Source organism: Pogoniulus pusillus, chromosome 16 (genome assembly GCF_015220805.1).
Source record: "Pogoniulus pusillus isolate bPogPus1 chromosome 16, bPogPus1.pri, whole genome shotgun sequence".
Lineage (NCBI taxonomy): Eukaryota > Metazoa > Chordata > Aves > Piciformes > Lybiidae > Pogoniulus > Pogoniulus pusillus.
The window spans coordinates 20,897,663-20,919,482 of NC_087279.1; the positions used below are offsets into that span (position 1 = coordinate 20,897,663).

The following is a 21,820-nucleotide window of genomic DNA, read 5'->3' on the forward strand; positions in this document are numbered from 1 at the left end:
CACTTGCAAAAGCTTAGGAAGTGTCAGCATTGTGACTGAATCATTGAAGCTGCTGATTCTGTGCTACCTGAGCCAACAAAACTGCCAACAACAACCAGCTCACTCAGACGGTGCCTCCTATGAGATGATCACTTTCCAAGTACCTGGTACATGAACTTCCACAGGACAAAGCTGATTCCTCAAAATACTGTGCTCCACTTTTGTAAGATGGCAGATAAAGGAACTGTCCCAGAATAAAACAGAAGAGCTTTCTCCTTGTGGGATCACACCCCAAACCATAGGTGAGGGAGTTTTTAAGATGTCAGGTAGTGATAGGACTAGGGGGAATGGAGCAAAAGCAGAAGTGGGTAGATTCAGATTGGATGTTAGGAAGAAGTTCTTCACCACGAGGGTGGTGAGACCCTGGAACAAGTTGCCTAGGGAGATGGTAGAAGCCCCATCCCTGGAAGTCTTTAAGACCAGGCTGGATGTGGGTCTGAGCAACCTGATCTAGTGTGGGGTGTCCCTGCCCATAGCAGGGAGATTGGAACTGGATGATCCTTGGGGTCCCTTCCAACACTGACAATTCTATGACTTTACATGGCTGCATGTGAGTCAGAGGCTTGGCCCATTGTGAGCTACTGGTTGTATCAGAAACAGTCCTGTGGGTTGAGAAGGGACTCTCCACACTCTAGCTCTTGGTAGAACAAATTGCTGAAGTCATCTGTCACGCAGTGCATTGGATTTCAGCATGGGTTTATGACTTACCAGCTAGCTGCTCCCCCAAACCTGAACCTTAAGCCCAATGCAGAAGAGTATTTAATCTTAAATTTTTTGCAACATTTCAGTCCAGAGAAGGAAAAAAAAAAAAATCTCTGTTTGGATAATGCCAACCCCCTGATAGGTTTGTTTACTTTCCATCTCATCAATTCAATAAGAGTTGGGTATCTAGGACACTAATGGGTCACGTTCTCCCCACTAGCACGAATTCAGTTAACACTGTATCAAAAGATAAGCACAGGTCTGGAGACAGTTTTACCTGAGGGACTGGGAATACAGGAGAAGCACCTGAGCAGCCAAGTAAATCCATGCTCCGACAGAGTAAAAGGGCCTGGGAGACCTTGCTCGCTTTAATCCTCTTATCAGCAACTTGTCTTTAGTTGGAGGCTCTTTGTCACTAAGTCACTTGCCAATGAACTGCCATCAAGGACACAAAAGAGCAAATACTCCATGAGCTATACATAGCAAACATCTCGCAGAAGGGGCCAAGAGATCCTTTGTAATGGTCACAATAATTTGTCTCCGCTAGGTTATAGACCAAATGTAAGTGATTGCGGATTGGTTTTTTGCTATGAGGAAAATGATTGTAGAAACCTTGAGGCAGGAAAGGATAAGAAGCACCAGAGCAGTGATGGAATGCAGAGAGACAGCTGGGCTAGAGGGCAACGAGACTACACGATGATATGTAAAATGCCAAGTGCACATTACCTTCCAGACAAAGACTAGGTGGAAAGGGCTTGTGTGAGTGTGAGGGATGGCTGCCTTAATAGGAACCCTTCTCACCACTTCTCATTTGTTCCTGTGCTAGCTTGAGCCTAGCTGGTGATATAAGAAAAGTCAAGGGATGCTGGTAAAAAGGTCTCATGGACCAGATGCTCATTTTGAGGGTGTCTGTGACAAACCATAAGGTACCAAACTCTGTAGAGATGTTTGCTTATAGCAATCAGTTGATAATCTGCAAACCTACACAAGGGCTACTGTAGGAGTGTCTGCAGCTACTCGTTGGAGATCTCTGAGAAGCAATCTTGGAAAGAGCCAGGCCTGCAGTGACTAAGGAAAGCAGGAAGGAGATAAAGGAGAAGCAGGGATGTCCTGACATCAGCAACAAAGAAGGGTCTGCTTGACCAGAGATGAGAAAGACCCTGGAAGGAAGTCTGAGTGGGATGTTCATCACAGATAACCATTCCAGACCACCAGGGTTGGAATTGGGGTGGAGAATGGGAAAATAGTTATGCTAATGAACTGCAAGAAGTAAGTGTAATAACCCTACCTCCTGTTATCAGTGTGCCTGCTCTTGTGCCATAAACTGTGGCTTGTGCCAGCACAGGCTGTGCAGGATTGATGCAGCCATCCTGCCTGCACCCAGTGCTGTAATAAAACATACCTACTGCAGAGCTCTGCAGGAGTTTTGGGGTTCATTTTGCAGCTCACTGGGATGTTTTGGTGAGAAGAATTAGATGATAGGCTGTGAAGAGGAAACAATGGTGATGGCTGCTTCACTCATAGGCTTGCTGAGATGTATGAAAACAAGAACACAAATATAGATAAGGGCTCTCTGTCTCTTGGGGCTGCATGAACTTCTCTCTCTCCCTAACTTTCTGCCTGACTAACCCATCTGCTTCCTAACTCTCCTGACTCATCCTCCAAACTACCTTGAAGCGTAAGGCAAAGTCTGGGGTGAGGTAGAGGGGCTGGAGGAAGATGGAAGGGCAGTTGGGAGCCCCCCCTGAGGTTTCTGGGAGGGCTACTGTGTTTCTGCATTACCTTTTTAACTTGTATATTTCTGCATATATTGTAAATAGGTGCTTATATATTGTGCTAAGCTGTAAATAGAAAGCTTCAAGTTTCCAGAGCTGCTGAGTCTAATCTGGGTGATTTTCCAAAGTGTGTGTGTGGGGGGGGGGGGGGGCAGGGAACACCCAAACCATCACAGTTCCTATAGTGAAGCTGATTCTGCTTCTCTATATTTGACTGAAGATAGCAGCGAACGAAACAGCTCTCAATGAGAATCTGATTATCATATCCTGCTAGAGTAAGTGCAGCAATGTACACAGCATAGAGGAAGGTCTCAGAGATTTCAGGTGTCAAATTAAGAAATGCCTTAGAAGGTTAGAAAGGGCAGAAAATACCAGGAACAGCAGGGTTTCCATCGAGAGAGATATAGATGATGATAGAATGTCTCCCAGTATTCCTGCTGAGCCCTGCTGACAAATTTCTCAATTTGCTTTATGCAGGCTGGGCACATGCAAGGACTTGCTGGGCATGCCAGCAGGCTTCAGGGGGTTTTGAATCATAATTGGATAAAATCTCATGGTCCAGAAAACAAATTATCCTGTTTAACTGGAAAAGGAAATTTGTTTGATGGGGGGGAAAAAAAAAAAAAATATATATATATATATAGTTGTCCCAGGTCAACTCAAAATCCCTCTTTGTCTGCTCAGCTACCAAATCCAAAGCACAATTATTTGCACAGTTCTAGCTTCTCCTGCAATACTCTCAGTTGGAAATATTCATGCACAGTTAATCTGGCTTGCCCCGCTGGAGTCGCTGTAATATCATAAGACTCATGAAGCAACTGGGAAAGGCTTATGCTCCTTGGCTAGCAGAGCCTCCTCTGATGCTCTCAGTCAGAAAGAACAACATTGGCAAGGCCAGGATAAAACCCACAGCCTACTGGGAAGAATTTATTTGCTGTCACATCAGAAGAGAGGAAAATAAACTTGTACCTGGGAAAAACAGAAGTGTTTTCTTTGCAAATGAAAAATACCAGTTTAGATTCCACGATGCTTCCCTCCCTTTCCATGGTTTACACAAGCAGGGTGCAAAGAAAGCAGAGTCTGGCCCCAGGGGAGTTCAGAAGCAGCAGACTGATCTACCATCAGGCTGCAATATGTTCCCAGAAGGTGCAATAGAATTCTGAGGCCAGGGAACAGCCTATTAGCTCTGCATGCCATTAATTTTCATGAATAGTTCAATCCAGTGCTCACAGAAGCTGTTGGGCATCTTTCCATTTTGTCTAGCAGGACGTGGATTGAGACTTAGGTATCATAGGATCATAGGATGTTAGGGGTTGGAAGGGACACAAAGAGATCATCGAGTCCAACCCCCCTGCCGGAGCAGGACAATCCTATCTAACACAGATCACAGAGGAACACATCCAGACAGGCCTTGAAAGGCTCCAGAGAAGGAGACTCCACAATCTCTCTGGGGAGCCTGTTCCAGTGCTCTGTGACCCTTACAGTAAAGAAGTTCCCCCTTGTGTTGAGGTGGAACCTCTTGTGCTGCAACTTACACCCATTGCTTCCTGTCCTGTCACAGCCAGCAAGTGGGCAGAGCCTGTCCCACTACTCCTGGCCAGCCTTCAGACGCTATAAACATGCCAGCAGGTATACCTTAAAGATAAGTAGGAAGCAGCCCAAAGAGTTCAGTGCAGCAGTATACATGTCAAGCCTGGCACCAGGCACTGTGCCCAGCCAGCCTGCAGGTCAGAGTGAAGGCACGGCACAGCCAAAGCCACTCATGGAGAATTAAACTCCAGGCTTGTTTGACTAAACTTCTGAATTCAGCCCAGTTCTCCTGTGTCACCAGGCTGAAGTAGCAGCCCAGCAGGTTTTGAGTCACATGCCAAAATGTCTCCTTCATCCTCCCTGGAATTAGAAGTGATTACTAATAAGTATTCTTGCTGAAATGATTTAACATAATGTGCTGAATGAGATCACTAAGTCAAAAAATCTTCCCCTAAGTGAGTCTCTCGCAGCTTGCCTGAATGCCAGAAGGGAGGGAGGACAGTATGAAGCAAATTCTTTTGCTGGCTTCTGCACTTTACAAAATCGTTGTAGTTACTGAAGAATTCACATTAGAAAGTATCACCCAGGCTCATTACAAAGGGTCCATGATGCAGGTCTGGCAGGCAGTCAAGGGGTGAAGGCACAGGGCTTTGTAATAACCTCACTCATGCTTTCCCCTTTCACAGCATCACAGAATCAGAGAAACATTCAGGTTGGAAACACCCCTCAGCATCACCAAGTCCAATCCATGTCCCTACCCTACAAGTTGCACTCTAAACTGTATCTCCAAGCATCACAAGCAAATGCTTTTTAAACACATCCAGGGTTGGTGACTCCACCACCTCCCTGGGCAGCCCATTCCAATGCCTGACCACTCTTGCTGGGAAAAAAAAAATCCTAATATCCAGCCTAAACCTCACAGCTTGAGGCCATTCCTTCTTGTTCTGTCACTATTTACCTGTGAGAAGAGACCAGCAGCAACCTCTCCACAGCATCCTTTCAGGTAGCTGTAGACAACCAGGAGGTCTCTCCTCAGCCTCCTCTTTTCCAAACTGAAAGTATTTTCAGTGCTCTCCAGTCTAGGCTGGGAACTGAAGACAGGCCAGGACATGAGGTGGGCACAAAATCAAAGCTGGCAAGGAGATGGGCACCGTTTGCCCTGCATGCACAAACCTGGATGTGCACTGCCATTGCATCTGTTACAGCAGGCTACAACCACGAAGAGAAACACCGCATCTGGGAAGGAACAGGGGTGTGCACCACACATCACTGCATGCCAAGGATGCTCAGGGTTTTGCTGAAAAGCCAGGCTGCCCTTACCCACCTGAGTCTGTCAGCCTCAAAATTAACTTGTTGAGGTCAGTACTCATAAGAACAGCTGCAGACTTCTGGCTCAGTCCTTCCGAGCGAGCCCCATACTCTTGCCCGGTACAGCTATTACCTGCCAGCCTAAAGGATGATGAATGTTATTTATAATGCAGTAATGGCTAACCACTCAGTAGAGACCAGGGACAGGCTGTGCAATGGACTTTTCAAATACACTCTGAATGAGGACTGCCCACAGATGGCTGAGTGTATGAAACTGCTGAGACATTTCAGGATAATGCTCTCGAGCGCCTTGGACACGATGACCTCCAGCAGCTCCGCAGTAGTTGTGCTGACTGCAACAACACAGGGTGCTGTTCTACAGTAAAGACATCCACTCAGGTCAAATTCTTATCAGTTACTGTGACATGCCCTTACAAGAGCAAAAAAAACCCTGTCTACTTCATCCTTGATAGGATGGCCTTTCAGTTCCTTGATTGGTAAATGTAAAAATAACCTATTGCAAATCAAACAGAAAATATAGAGACTTTCCAAACCTGCCTGGATGCATTCCTGTGTGGACCACCCTAGGTGATCCTGCTTTGGCAGGGGGGTTGGACTCAATGATCTCTGGAGGTCTCTTTCAGCCTCTGAAGTTCTGGGATTCTGTGATTCAGGTCAACCAGACAATCAGGTCTGGATTTAGTCCTGTCGAAGGCAGGAGGCTGATGAGAGGCCAGATTGGGGTACACTTTATTAGGGCAGCACAACATCTTAAATAGTACTCAGAGAGTACTCAGAGAGGGCTTGCACAATCAGCTTGGGGCTGGTACAAGTGGACAGCACAGATTGGCTCGGAGTTATGCGTAAGGTGCAGATAGGCTGCCCTGTGTCAAAACAACCTGCGGTGTCCACCCCAGGGGGCTGGCAGGCTCAGCCCCCTGCAGGTGTGTGTGGGTTGCTCACTGTTTTCAACTTAGCTTCCTTGAGTGAGCAGTTGCTCAAGGACACTTCCCAGCACGAGTTCTCATGTTTATCAGCTCATGTCTCCCACATAGTCCCTCTCTTTTTACAAGCGAGCAGAAAAGCAGCAGTTAAACAGAGAGGAGCTCAGTCTAAGTAGGGAGGCCCACTCAGCACCTGTGGGTGATATTAAGAGTAACCATCAACTCTCTATCCTGCCACCAGGCCCCCCAGCCTTTGTCCCCTTCCCATTCATCCAGTGTTCACCATGGGCACCCACCCGTGGTGACAGAAGGAGGATCCCTCTGCCCAGTTGGGCACAGCTTGGGGTTCTGCCTTTCCTGGTGGGGGGGAATTAAAAAGGGGAGTGGGCAGGGAGGTCAAAGTGACCACACCTGGGGTAGGAGTAGACTCCAACAGAGCCCAGATGCTCTGGGATGTGGGGAGAAAATATGGTGTTCCTGTGTGATCTGGTATAGGTGATCCTGCTCTGGCAGCGGGTTTGGACTTGATGATCTTTCAAGGTCGGTTCCAGCCCCGGACATTCTGTGATTCTCTGTGATTCTGTTGCCAATTCTCCTGATATTTAGCTACTACAGTTTTGCTGTCCAAGAAATAAAGTGAACCAATGAATAAGAGCTACTCAAGATGTAGATGAGAAAAGTAATCCAGTGAGAAGGAACTGATCTTATGAAAAAAAAACAACTCTGTAACAATGCTGAGCCCAGCTGGGATATTTTGGTGAGAAGAATTAGATGATAGGCTGTGAAGAGGCAACAATGCTGATGTCTGCTGCACTCACAGGCTTGCTGAGATGTATAAAAACAAGGACACAAACACAGATAACAGAGTTTCCTCTCTGGTTTTTGGGCTGCACTTCTCTCTCTAACTTAACTTGATGCCTGACTAATCCTTCTGCTTCCTAACCCCCCTGGCTGACCCTCAAAACTCACCTTGAACATAACGAAAAGTCTGGGGTGTGATGGTTTGGGTGTTCCCTGCCCCCCCACATTTGTGAAAATCACCTAGACTAGGCTCAGTCCATCTGGAAATTGAATGTGTAAGCTGCAGCAAAAGAGGTTCTGCCTCAGCACAAAGGGGAACTTCTTTACTGTAAGGGTCCCAGAGCACTGGCACAGCCTCCCCAGAGAGGTTATGGAGTCTCCTTCTCTGGAGCCTTTCAACACTGGATGCGTTGCTGTGTGATCTGTGTTAGGTAGTATTGTCCTGCTCTGGCAGAGAGGTTGGACTGGATGATCTCCTCGGGTCCCTTCCAACCCCTAACATCCTGTGAGCCTGTGGTCCTGTGAAGCTTTATGTTTGTAGCGTAGTACAATATACAAGCAGGTATTTACAATCTATACAGAAATATACCAGTTAAAAGGCAATACAGAAACACAACAGCCCTTCCAGAACCAAAGTCCCCAGGAGGGGCTCCCAACCACCCTTCTCCCCACCCCTCTACCTTACCCCAGACTTTGCCTTATGTTTAAGGTAGTTTGGAGGGTCTGCCAGGGAGGTTAGGAAGGAGAAGCACAGAATCAAGCAGGTTGGAAGAGACCTCCAAGATCATCCAAGTCCAACTCAGCACCCAGCCCCAGTCAACCAGACCATGGCACCAAGTGCCTCATCCAGTGTTTTCTTGAACACCTCCAGGGATGGTGACTCCACCACCTCCCTGGGCAGCCCACTCCAGGATCAGGCAGGTAAGAAACAGAAGTGCAGCCCAAAAAGCCCAGAGAGAGACTCTGTTATCTATATATTTGTTTTCTTGTTCTTATACATCTCAGCAAGCCTATGAGTGCAGCAGACATCAGCATTGTTTACTTTTCACAGCCTGCCATCTAATTCTTCTCACCAAAACATTCTAGCTAGGCTCAAACTAGCACAGTAAGGTAGAGGGGTGGGAAGAACTTGGAAGGGTGGTTGAGAGCCCCTCCTGGGGACTCAGGTTTCTGGGAGGGCTGTTGTGTTTCTGCATTACCTTTTAACTGGTATATTTCTGTCTATAGCTGTATAGATTGTGAATATCTGCTTGTATATTGTGCTAAGCTGTGAATATAAAGCTTCATTCTCCCAAATCTCAGATCGACTGAGCCTGGTCTGTGTGATTTTCCTAAGTGTGTGTGTGGGGGGGGTGGGTGACACTCAAACCATCACACCAATTTAACTTTGACATGTGCACATTTGGAGGATTAGGCTTCAAGTAACTGCAGGAAAATATCAGAACTGAAAACCTACACCTTTAGCTTTCCACTAGAGAAAGCCCAGAGGGTGGATAGCTAACACTGCCTGGGAAATACTCTTCCAAGAAATAGCCTCACAAAGACACAGATTAAAACCATCTAAAACATTCAAGGCAGATCTTTTTTTTTCCCATTATTAATCACTCTCTCTGTAGCTGTGACAGTGACTTCTTTCATATGCACTGAGGTTCAGAAACCTAAAATATTAAGTGACATATTCCACTAAGAAATGCCTGAGAGGAGCTGCTGTGGAGTTAAGTGTCAGCCTTTCTTTTATCCCTTCTACAATTAATGTTCCAATGTTGAAGTTCTAAATATACATCCAGAAACCACCAGACATTAGTGTCCATCAGCAACCCTGTTAAAACCAAAGTGCTCAAGATACACCTTCCCTTCAAGTATACTCTTTACACTTAAAAGCTGCTTTAAACAAAGATATGTCAGAGCTTCAGAGACAAGACCCAGTAAACAGACTAAGCAAGCATCCTGATGGGCTGGTTTCTGCCTTTTCTATCAGATGAGTGGTCACTCCCAAACCAAGTGGGAGAAATAAAGCATAAGGCAAGAGACTGCAAGTACTTTCTAGCTGTCTCAGCTCTAGAAGTCTCCTAAGAGAACTGATGCCTCAACATCTGGGCATTCTTTTCACTGTCGAACACTCACAGAGCAATGGGATTTGTCAACAATCTGCTGAGCATATACAGATGACAACTGCTGGGCTTGGAGAGCTCAAAGGCATTTACAGATAGATAGGAGTTTGCAATAGATGTGTTGAACCAGAGCTGAGATGCAGGACCTGTGGAAAATTACACCCAGTGGCTGTAAAGTCTTTAGCTGCTGTAGCTAAAGCAGGCACCACAATATGCAGAATGTAGCCTAGATGTGCTTTACACCTACACAAATTGTTTGGGGGGGGGGGGGGGGGCTGATAAGCCTCCATGTCACAAACCAGAAAGAAAAGGTTGTTGGAATGATTTTGGAAGGTGGTCTTTGCTCTGTAAACTACAACTCCATCTATCACTCCAATGCATGCAAATGAGGCATCATTTATAAACAGGTTTTCGATTGCTCCAAGCACAAGTTTCATGGATGATGGATTTAAAGCTCTCTCCAGCTTCTCCATCTCACCCAATGGCACTCTGTCCTTCCTAGATTTTCAGCCTGTTGCCCCACCATAACCTACATATCTTCTTAAATCTCTTAAAAGATCTTGACAAAGGGCTGTGTCTTGTTGGTACAACACAGAGGTGCATTACATCAAAAGATTTTTGCTTTACTGTCATAAGCCCCAAATGATTTCCAAAGTCAGATGTACTTCCAGTAGTTTGTCCATTTTGTATTGCCCATGCTCATTGCCTATGTTCATGCCTACATTCATGTCCAATGCTGGACTATGGCACTGATTCCCTCCCCAGCAGATGGGATGGGAAATAGAGAGGGGACCCATGGGTTGTATCAGGAGCAGTGTGGCCAGCAGGACAAGGGAGGTTATTCTGCCCCTGTACTCAGCACTGCTCAGGCCACACCTTAAGTGCTGTGTCCAGTTCTGGGCCCCTCAATTCAAGAGAGATGTTGAGGTGCTGGAACACATCCAGAGAAGGGCAATGAAGCTGGTGAGAGGCCTGGAGCACAGCCCTGTGAGGACAGGCTGAGGGAACTGGGGGTGTGCAGCCTGCAGAAGAGGAGGCTCAGGGCAGAGCTCATTGCTGTCTACAACTCCCTGAAAGGAGGTTGTAGCCAGGTGGGGTTGGTCTCTTCTCCCAGACAACCAGCAACAGAAGAAGGGGACACAGTCTCAAGCTGTGCCAGGGGAGGTGTAGGCTGGATGTTAAGAGGAAGTTGCTGGCAGAGAGAGTGATTGGCATTGGAATGGACTACACAGGGAGGTGAAGGAGTTGCTGTAGGAAGTGTTCAAGCAAAGCCTGGCTGAGGTACTTAGTGCCATGGTCTGGTTGACTGGCTAGGGCTGGGTGCTAGGTTGTACTGGATGATCTTGGAGGTCTCTTCCAACCTGGTTGATTCTAGGATTCTATGAAAAAAGCACTCCACGAAACAGACAAACTAATACCTCTTCCAATATAAAGTACACAGGGAATATAGGGTGGTTACCATAAATGAGAAAGCAGTTCTTGGAAGCAGGAGGAGCTCAAGCTGAAGATAAATTAGGAGGTCCCCTGATCTTCAGCAAGCTTCCTCCTTTGTACTGGGTGTGGTGCTTATGGTCTGTGTAGCCAGCCCAGGTCAGCTGCCTTTGCTGACTCTGCATTGCTAATGGCCTGAACTGCTAATGGCCCAGGAATATGTCCCAGGCAAACCTACTCTTCAAAAACAGATCTATCCTTTCCAGGAGAGTATATTGCCTCCACTCCATCCCCCAATCAAGCCACAACTTTACATCAGGGTTTTTTTTATAGCAACAAATAAGTTGTTCTTGTTTTTTCCCTCTGGCACCCTAAAAAATTGAAATCTTTGTCTGTACAAAAGCCTAAGTTAGCTTTGTGCTACCAAAGGATAGCTCTGAAGCTATACATTCTTCTGCTACAAGATATATTACAACCTCTCTGTCTAAATATTTTTGTTCCCTGTGTGCTAAAAGCAACACCTACAATTTCTATAGCTGAAAATGACAAGATGAAATATTTTTTTCCCACCAATTTGTCACCCTTTTGCATTTAACAACACTGTATGTAAAGTCTAGTTCATTAACAGAGTTTTGTCTGTATTTACATATAACAAGGGAGAAAGAAATGTGTTAGAGAAGAAGAAAATGGAATTGTAAATGTGGCAAAAATGGCAAGGGAGTTTGTGGGCTGGCTCAGCATCCAAAAAATCACCTAACATGTTTGAAAAGGGAAAGAAGTTGTAGCATCATTGAGGATGAACCTTTAAGGTCATCGAGTTCACCACTAAAACACGTCCCTAACATTAACAAGCCTTTTAAATAGCTTCAGGAATGGCAACTCCACCACTTCCCTGGACAGCCTGTTCCAATGCTTCACAACCTTTTAGGGGCTAACTTTTAAGCTTCCTCACGTAATTGCCTTTAACTACGGCAGCACAACAGATGATGATCACATATTTTCGCAGAATCACTGGATTAACCAGGTGGGAAAAGACCTCCAGGATCATCCAATCCAACCTATCACCTAACACCTTCCAATTAACTAAACCATAGCACTAAGTCCCTCATCCAGCCTCCTTTTAAACATCTCCAGGAAAGGTGACTCCACCACGCCCCTAGCAGCCCATTCACAGTATCATCAGGGTTGGAAGAGACCTCACAGATCATCAAGTCCAACCCTTTACCACAGAGCTCAAGGCCAGACCATGGCACCAAGTGCCACGTCCAATCCTGCCTTGAACAGCCCCAGGGACGGCGACTCCACCACCTCCCCGGGCAGCCCATTCCAGTGTCCAATGACTCTCTCAGTGAAGAACTTTCTCCTCACCTCCAGCCTAAATCTCCCCTGGCACAGCCTGAGGCTGTGTCCTCTCGTTCTGGTGCTGGCCACCTGAGAGAAGAGAGCAACCTCCTCCTGGCCACAACCACCCCTCAGGTAGTTGTAGACAGCAATAAGGTCTCCCCTGAGCCTCCTCTTCTCCAGGCTGAACAATCCCAGCTCCCTCAGCCTCTCCTCGTAGGGCTTCCAATGCCAATCACTCTTTTCTAACATCCATTTCTTCCCAACATCCAGCCTAAACCTGCCCTGGTGGAGCTTGAGACTGTGTGCTTTTGTTCTGTCACTGGGTACCTGGGAGAAGAGACCAACCTCCACATGGCTACAACCTCGATGGGTGTAAGCTGCAGCACAGGAGGTTCCAGCTCAACACAAGGGGGAACTTCTTTCCTGTAAGAGTCCCAGAGCACTGGAACAGGCTCCCCAAAGAGGTTGTGAAATCTCCTTCTCTGAAGGCTTTCAAGGCCTGTCTAGATGCATTCCTCTGTGATCTGTGCTAGATTGTGTGCTCCTGCTCTGGCAGGACAGCTGGACTCAATGATCTCTTTGAGTCCCTTCCAACCCCTAACATCCTGTGAGTTGTACAGAGCAATGAGGTCTCCCCTGAGCCTCCTCTTCTCCAGGCTGGACACCCCCAGTTCCATCAGCCTCTCTTCATAGGGCTGTGCTCAACCCCCCTCACCAGCCTTGGTGCCCTTCTCTGGAAGGGCAACATTTGATCTCCTTGCTCAGCCACCTTATTTTAAGGTTTTACCCCTATATATTTGGGTTCTCAGTTTCTAGGCTTCTTGTAGCTAGTCAGTAACAAATGTTTTCCACCACTTTTGAATATTTAAACCATCATAAAACTTTCAAACACACTCCCACTTTTTTTTTTTTCCCCACAAGTGAGGAGTTGTCTCCATGTATATATCACAAAGGAAAAAAAATACAAAAGCAGAAAATGTCATGAATTCTCCTTCAAGTAGATGGTATTGCAGTAGCACTGAACAAGTTGATATTAATTACTTTCAGAAAGAAAAGGCAATGTCATATCTGAGACAGAGGATCCTACCAAACTCACGAAGAGCCATCTATAAACCTAACAATGGGGAGACTTTTTTCATTAACTCATTGTGACAGCTGTCAGGCTGGGGAAAACTTTTTGTTAATGCCAGTACAATTGTTCATTTAAACAAAAGCCTGTAATTCAGTCACACTGCAACAGCTTATGCCCCTAGCTCTGCTGTATGATCAGCATACTTGCATATATTACAAGTGTGGGATGGGGTTCAACAGCTCCAAGTGCAGGGTGCTGCACTTTGGCCACAGCAACCCCATGCAGAGATACAGGCTGGGGTCAGAGTGGCTGAAAGCAGCCAAACAGAGAGGGATCTGCGGGTGCCGATTGATACCTGCCTGAACATGAGCCAGCAGTGTGCCCAGGTGGCCAAGAGAGCCAGTGGCATCCTGGCCTGCATCAGGAATGGTGTGGCCAGCAGGAGCAGGGAGGTCATTCTGCCCCTGTACTCTGCACTGGTTAGACCACACCTTGAGTACTGTGCTCAGTTCTGGGCTCCCCAGTTTAGGAGGGACATTGAGATGCTTGAGCATGTCCAGAGAAGGGCGACGAGGCTGGGGAGAGGCCTTGAGCACAGCCCTACGAGGAGAGGCTGAGGGAGCTGGGATTGGTTAGCCTGGAGAGGAGGAGGCTCAGGGGAGACCTTATTGCTGTCTACAACTACCTGAGGGGAGGTTGTGGCCAGGAGGAGGTTGCTCTCTTCTCTCAGGTGGCCAGCACCAGAACGAGAGGACACAGCCTCAGGCTGTGCCAGGGGAAATTTAGGCTGGAGGTGAGGAGAAAGTTCTTCACTGAGAGAGTCATTGGACACTGGAATGGGCTGCCCGGGGAGGTGGTGGAGTCGCCGTCCCTGGGGCTGTTCAAGGCAAGGTTGGATGTGGCACTTGGTGCCATGGTCTGGCCTTGAGCTCTGTGGTAAAGGGTTGGACTTGATGATCTGTGAGGTCTCTTCCAACCCTGATGATACTCTGATACTGTGATCTAGACGCATAGCTGCTCTTCCATTTTCATCTTTGGTTTGTCCAGAGCCTGAAGGCAGCTCGACATAGAGCAGGCCAGAAGGCAGTTTGTGAGTGGGTTGTAATGAGCCAAGTTGTGCTAGCTTGAAGCAGGGTAGAATGTTTTGGTGAAAAGAACTAGATCATAGGCTGTGAAAGGAAAACAGTGGTGATGTCTACTTCCCTCAGAGTCTTGCTGAACAAGAAAAGTAAACAGTAGATAACACTCTTGCTATTTTGTCACTCTCTGGCTGGGCTTTGACTGAGCTGCATCTCCCTAACCTCACCTTCCACTCACCTTTGCTTCTTAACCTCTTGGCTGAACCTCTATTCTTCTTTAGGACTCAGGTAAGGTTGAGAGGGGCAGGGGGAAGGTGCAGGGGTGGTTGAGAGTCCCTCCTGGGGACTCAGGTTTCTGGAAGGGCTGCTGTGTTTCTGTATTACCTTTTACCTTGTATATTTTTGTATATTTCTGTATATACTGTAAATATCTGCTTGTATATTGTGCTAGCTGCAAATAAATAGCTTCATTTATATTCCCAGAGCTGGTTGAGTCTAGTGGGGTACTTCTAAAGTGTGAGGAGGCAGGGTACACCCAAACTCCCACACCAGTGTATTTACCCAGGGTAAGACACACTCCCTGCATGCCAGGCTAACCATGTGGTCATCCTTTTACCTGTGCCTAAGAGGAAGGAGTTGGTATGTGTTCTGATCAGAAGTAGACAACAGGTTGAATAGTTGACAGGTTACCAGAAGATAAGACTTGGAAACTACTGGGTCTTGGAGCTTGCAAATGATAAACATCCCTGTAATCAGAGGCTGGAATGCAGTGTTGGCTAAAAACAGTATGTGGAGCCAGCAATGACCTTGAAAGGCTCCACAGAGGGCAGCTGGCTGCAGAGGGAGCTGAAGAATGATGAAGGCTCCCCTTGCTAAAGGGGGTGCACAGCCACCAAAGTCAACAACGTGCATGGGCAGCAGGGATGGTTGTTTTGTAACAAGCTGTGAAACAAGGGAGCAGTTTGGTTCTCCTTGGTTCAGCCTTCTGGGATCTACTGGACACACATCACAGAATTCAGGACATATCTAAACTGAGAGTACAGATAAGGGAGCTGGAGCAGCACCAGTCTTACCACCATGCTGGTGTGCTCCCCAGTGGGGACGCCTACCTTCTGCGGTGGCAGCTGACCAGCTCTGCTTGCTACACGTCTCAGAAGCTCTGCTGACCAGGGGGATAGGGTGAGTATAACCTGTCCTCTCATCAATAGAGCTACTTGGGATTGTGTGTCATTCCTTATTCAGCATTGTAGATTCTCCCTATGGCTGTAGCAGGTGAGCCATAGGTATTGCAGTTTCCAATATACCTTTCTCATGATTGTTTCAGTGTTTAAGCTATAATAAAGTATTGAAACTGTACCCAGAGAGTGGTGCACATATGTGAGAGACTTCCTTGGCCCCAAGGACTCACTGCAACACTGTGCCTCCAAAATAAGAGAATGTAACTATTTGGAGAGGTATCATCTCCTTCTGTGAGCAGAGACAGACTGAAGTACCAAAGACGTTGGCTGCATCCTCCTTCAGGATCCTGTGTGACCACAGCTTGACCCAGAGATTACAAGGAAATTCTAGTACAGGTTTTGGTGCTATTGCAGGGTCTTTGCAAGCAACAAAGATGCAAAGATTTCATTAACTATCTCCACTCAAGGCAGAGCTTGTAGCACTGAGGTGACTTTTCTAAAAGCAAAATCAAATCCGAAACAGAAATGAATTGCAGCCCTTACCTCCTTGTAGACATCGTCATTCCTGCTGAAGTCTCCAGCCCTCCTTGGAAGCACATGGACATGAACATGCTGAAAAAGTGAAATAAAAAGAAGAATGGTGATTATTAAGCTCATAACTCTTTTTTTTTCCTTGGATTGTCAGCATTATTCTCCACACATACAAATAAGCACGCATGGGCTCCCACAGCATTATTGTCAGAGGAAAACACATTAACCTGTTCCATAAGTGTATCTCAACTCATTGCAGAAAATAAGAGATGAAAAACAGGAGAAAGCAGCTCTGCTGTATTATCTGAGCTTCTGTGTGAAATGCCTGGAAATTTAGGGGCTCTGAGGAATTATTCATAGTTGTCAGTATTTAGCCACAGCCTTGAAACGACAACGTACCTCAGAGCTGTGTGTCCTGGCTTCAAAAGTGAGAACAAAAAGGTGCCATGGCTGTAGGAAGCGTGGGCAGAGGGCTCACAAGAGCAACCCCAGGCTGTGCTGCACAGGCTGGAGGAAGGACTGAGGTACATATCTGAGACTGTGCAGGTAGAAAGCTTGTCAGAAGAGGACCCTTGCCAGGCTGCACAGCACAGCTAATACCATGTCTTTTGCAAGGCTGAAAGGATTCTAGTGTTTTTCCTTTTGCCCATAAAACATGTAGCCTTAACATAAACAGACAGAAGGCCCCAGTGATATGGGTTGTGTGCAGGGGACACACCTGCAGGGACATTGACCCCAGTCCACCAGCTGGTCCTACAACTGCAAGGCACAAGAATGACCAGCCCAGTTTTGCAGACTGAAGCGTAAGTGTCATTCTCCTGATGGCAGGGCCAGCACTTGGAGGGGCAGCAGAGCTAAGGACCATAATCTGGAGAGGCAGCTTCAGGCTCCCTGCTGTGGGAAGGAGGTGAGGGGCAATGTATTTTTGTCACTGGCGAGTTTGCTGATGAGTTACGGGGGAAAGGAGCAAAAATGTGAAAAGAAGGCAAATATATGACATGTCACTTGGCCAGCTCTTTGTGATATTGCTACTATTACTGCCTATGTTTTTCTTCTAAGAGATGATGGCAGTCTTCATATCACATAGAAAGAATAGCTTAAGATTTTTGAGACTCAAACTCCACTAGGAAATCACAAAAATGCTCATTTATCTGCTTTTCTGCACTAAGTTCTGCTACAATATTGCAAAGCATTCTTTTCTCTTTTCCCCTTTCTCATTCACTCCTCCTTGAGAAAGGAAAAAAACAAAACCAACCAAAAAAAACACCAAATCAAACCAAAGTGATACAAACTTAAGCAAAACAAAACAAAGACTCTAATCCCCTTCAAACAAACAAACACCTCAAACAAAAGGAAAAGAAACAAACCCACAACTGAGAACAATTCTTCAGGAAAAATTCCAACACCACCCCATTAAGGAGAAGCAGCAAATGATCTGAGTGACAGAGAACATTTCTGCATCTCCAGATCTTTGGGATGGTGCCTAAATCCTTCCAAAAAAAAAAAAAAAAAGGGGGGGGGGGGGAAAAGAAAAACAGGGGAAAAAAAGACTGCATCAGAAACAGCACCAAATTCTCTGCAGAGAATTTAAATAGCTTACATGTGACTCAAGTTGATGAGGTGGAAACCAGTGGAAAAGAATGCACCTAGCTGAAACAGTCTCAAAACATAGCTCAAGTCTATAATGAAGTCTATACTGGCTGGAGAGTAGTCAGGCAGAAAAGGACCTGGGGGTGCTGGTAGATAGAAGCTGAAAATGAGCCAGCAGTGTGCCCAGGTGGGCAGGAGAGCAAATGGCATCCTGGCCTGCATCAGGAACAGTGTGGCCAGCAGGACAAGGGAGGTTATTCTGCCCCTGTACTCAGCACTGCTCAGGCCACACCTTAAGTGCTGTGTCCAGTTCTGGGCCCCTCAATTCAAGAAAGATGTTGAGGTGCTGGAACACATCCAGAAAAGGGCAACAAAGCTGGTGAGAGGCCTGGAGCAGAGCCCTGTGAGGAGAGGCTGAGGGATCTGGGGGTGTGCAGCCTTCAGAAGAGGAGGCTCAGGGCAGACCTCATTGCTGTCTACAACTACATGAAGGGAGGTTGTAGCCAGGTGGGGTTGGGTTCTTCTCCCAGACAACCAGCAACAGAACAAGGGGACACAGTCTCAAGTTGTGCCAGGGGAGCTCTAGGCTGGATTTTAGGAGGAAGTTGCTGGCAGAGAGAGTGATTGGCATTGGAATGGGCTGCCCAGGGAGGTGGTGGAGTCACTGTCCCTGGAGGTGTTGAAGCAAAGCCTGGCTGAGGCACTTAGTGCCATAGTCTAGTTGACTGGCTAGGGCTGGGTGCTAGGTTGGACTGGATGAGCTTGGAGGTCTCTTCCAACCTGCTTGATTCTATGATTCTGTAAAATCCAAAATAATAATAAAAAATATTTTCTGAGGCTATTTGTAAGAAAATTCCAGCAGACCTACATTGTTTCAGCTCCCATCCATAAATCCATTTGCTCAGCGAATAAAACACAATCAAAAAGATATTTCAGCTAATGAAATATTCCAAATTCCACTCTTCTTTCTTTTTTCCCTCAGCTTGCCCTAGAGAAATCAAATATGTGATTGCTATTCCTATTATTATCCATAGCTTTCAGTGTGTTCAGCTTAGAGATGAGGATGATTCTTGAGGGTTAAACCCCTTGTTTTTTAGTACTGCATCAGTGATAGTGTTCTGATAGTGTATTATACTAATATATTATGAGAGTGATAGTGCTCTTGTGATGTATTAGTGCAATGTATCATCTGAACATCACTGCTCTCATGATGTATTGCTCAAAATCACAAGGAAGTTTAAAGATGGTCTTCAGTAGCCAGGGGCCTGCAGTTATGCTTTTGCACAAAGACAGACTTCCAAGGAAAATCAAAGTGAAAATTGAAGGCTGCAGTGGTACTGTAAGATTTCACTAGTGGGTCACATCTGTGCTCCTCATTAGATTTTAAATGTGTTCATGAAGGTAAAGAATTATCTACCAGTCAGTTTCTCTTTATTCTGCTACAAGAATTTACAATTTTGCCACAAAGAAATTTGTTGGGAATCTCTCTTGTCACAGAATCACAGAATGTCAGAGGCTGCAAGGGACCTCGAAAGCTCATCCAGTCCAAAACATCTGCAGAGCAGGATCTCCTATACCAGACCACATAGGAGCACATCCAGGTAGGTTTTGAATATCACCAGAGAGGGAGAATCCACAACCCCCCTGGGCAGCCTGTTCCAGTCTTTGCCTCACAGGCAAAAATTGCTCCTCACATTTACATGAAACTTCCTATGCCTCAACTTCCATCCACTGCCCCTTGTGCTGTCATTGGGCATCACCCAGATGCTACTGCGTACTGCCTAATTGCATCTTGCCATGCTATGCTAAGCTATAAGCTAGCTCTGCCACAGAGTAACTAACTTTGATGCTAGGAGTTTGTTTGCTTGGCAACTCCACTGCCTTGAGTTTGCTAGGAACAGGCTTTAAATGCTTCCACATGATCGGCCTGCATATCCAGCGTGACATAACACTAAGACTGCACATCACAAGACATTCTGTCTGCACCTGAGAGTCTACTGCCAAGATGGGAAGTGCTGGAGATACACAGCTCATCCAGAGAAGCCAGGATAAGGTCAGAGATTGTTTGCCTCCTTTCCAGCACTCCACAAAGCCTGGGAAGAATCAGAAGCCTCAGTAGCTGACAGTAACAGAATTCCATGAGAGCATGTGGGTACTGTCTGAAGCTGTAGCTATCCCTACAAGTTGGAAAATAATATTGTATGAGTAAATACTTAAAACCTCTTGTAATTCACCATTGCCTGCTGCCATAATCAGAAAGGGGATCCTTGAGTCCATCTAGTGGGCAAGCAGTATATTGACTGCAAGCGGCATTTGACCACAGGAACCTTCTCTTCCAGTTGCCCCTCAATTCAAGAGAGATGTTGAGCAGCTGGAACGTGTTCAGAGAAGGGCAACAAGGCTGGTGAAAGGCCTGGAACACAAACCTTATGAGGAGAGGCTGAGGGAGCTGGGGTTGTTTAGCCTGGAGAATAGGAGCTTCAGGGGGGACCTCATTGCTGTCTACAACTACCTGAAGGGAGGTTGTAGCCAGGTGGGGTTGGGCTCGTCTGCCAGGCAACCAGCAATAGAACAAGGGGACACAGTCTCAAGTTGTGCCAGGGGAGCTCTAGGCTGGATGCTAGGAGGAAGTTCTTGCCAGAAAGAGTGACTGGCATTAGAATGGGCCGCCCAGGGAGGTGGTGGAGTCACCATCCCTGGGGGTTTTCAAGAAAAGCCTGGCTGAGGCACTTGGTGCCATGACCTGGTTAACTGGCTAGGGTTGAGTGCTAGGTTGGACTGGATGAACCTGAAGGTCTCTTCCAATCTAGTTGATTCTATGATTCTAGGGACCGTTCCAGTGAGCCATAAATGATGGAGAGCAGCTTGGCCAGCTCATCTGCCATCTACTGAGAAAACTCAGTCTATCTTATTTAGAAACACTGCATGACATCAGCACTATTCAGTTCAGTTAATGTTGCTATAGTTTTACTAGTTTCTTCTAGACTTAGTTATTCCTCTCTATGTTTTCATGACCATGCAAAAAAATGATTGTTATTAAAATTAGTGGTTGGGGTGGTGAGAGTTTTGAATATCAAAATTAATAAACAATATTGACTTTGGACACATACAATCTCACATTAATTAATTATCCCTCCACTACAGCACCTACAAGTATTTTTTTCTTTTGAAATTCTGTGCATGGAACACAAACCCAAATCTGGATTGTCCCTGCTGTTTGTTTAATAGAAACTAACAGGACCAGCAGTAGTGTCTCAAGCAATTTGCTTCTCTTCAGCTTTACCAAAACCCAGGGAAACAGAAGCAACGCAGCAGCTACCACACTGTGAGAAACACTGAACAAGGGGATATCACACCCTCTCTAACCTGCCTTTCAGCTTCTGGCCTTCCCAACTGAGGGATGCTGATATTTAGATTCATTAGAAGTTATTTAATTGATCATTTTTTGCTCCATATTGCTGTTTGTTATTGCTGGAGCCTCAGTCCACCAAGGCACTTAAGCACCAGTTCAATTTTCAACCTGTGAATTGGTTCAGTGGGAGTATTCGCACCTCAGATATTATGTATATGTCTCAGTGGTTTGTGTCCACTGATGGCTACAGGGAGGTCTACCCAACTGGAGTCAGCAGAAATAACTTCAAGGTACCTGTAAATTAGAATTGCTTCCTTCTAGTTTGTTTTCCAGGCAAAACATATATCTATATGCCTCAAAAAGGTATTTGCAGTTGACTGAAACATGTCAAACCAAGACATTTGGCTGCATTTGTTTGTTTTAACCAGACAAACAGATCTAGGCAAATCTTTTCCTCAAAACACTGCTTGCAGACCAAAAAAAATAGGTAAAGAGAAGAAAAACAAAACAAAAATCAAACAAACAAAAAAACCCACCCCCAAAAATCAAATGCTGTGAATACAAAATGCCAAAACAAAGCTTTTCAATTTTCATCATGGTTATTGGGGGTATCCTCATGTCTGGGGGCTGGCAGAGAGCCCCATCACATTCCAGCAGGCTCTACTTAATCACTGTTGACTACATTTCTTTATTTTCCTCCTAAAAACTCCTCTGCCCTCATTTTTCATTCTTTTTGTTCAATAAGCACAAAAAAGCAAGATACAACAGCAGAGACATTTAAACCAGTGGACCAGTCAATATCGCCCACATCAGGGTAGAGAAAATTCAGCCATGTGCTTGTATACTGCTTGCAGTGTTAGCAATCATCCCCTCTTCCTGTCACATAGTGATGGAGAAAGCTGTGTGCCCAGACAGGAGGTGACCACACTGGGTATGACAGCATGAGTACACATGGTAATACGGTCTCAGGTGGGAGACATCAAAGATGCTTGATCTCCATCATCTGCTTCTCATTCTAGGGACAGTCACTAGT

The 21,820-nt window shown here is 46.1% G+C and overlaps 1 protein-coding gene across 7 annotated transcripts in view; it reads right to left on the reverse strand.

Annotated features, from left to right (window-relative positions):
• The window catches only part of FHIT (fragile histidine triad diadenosine triphosphatase), a 921,710-nt gene that overhangs the window by 135,258 nt on the left and 764,632 nt on the right, over window positions 1–21,820 (reverse strand). For all 7 annotated transcript variants that reach the window (XM_064156965.1, XM_064156966.1, XM_064156962.1 and 4 more), the window contains one exon: window positions 15,858–15,926. In XM_064156965.1, coding sequence (XP_064013035.1) covers window positions 15,858–15,926 — 69 coding nt within the window. The remainder of the gene's footprint in view (window positions 1–15,857; window positions 15,927–21,820) is intronic.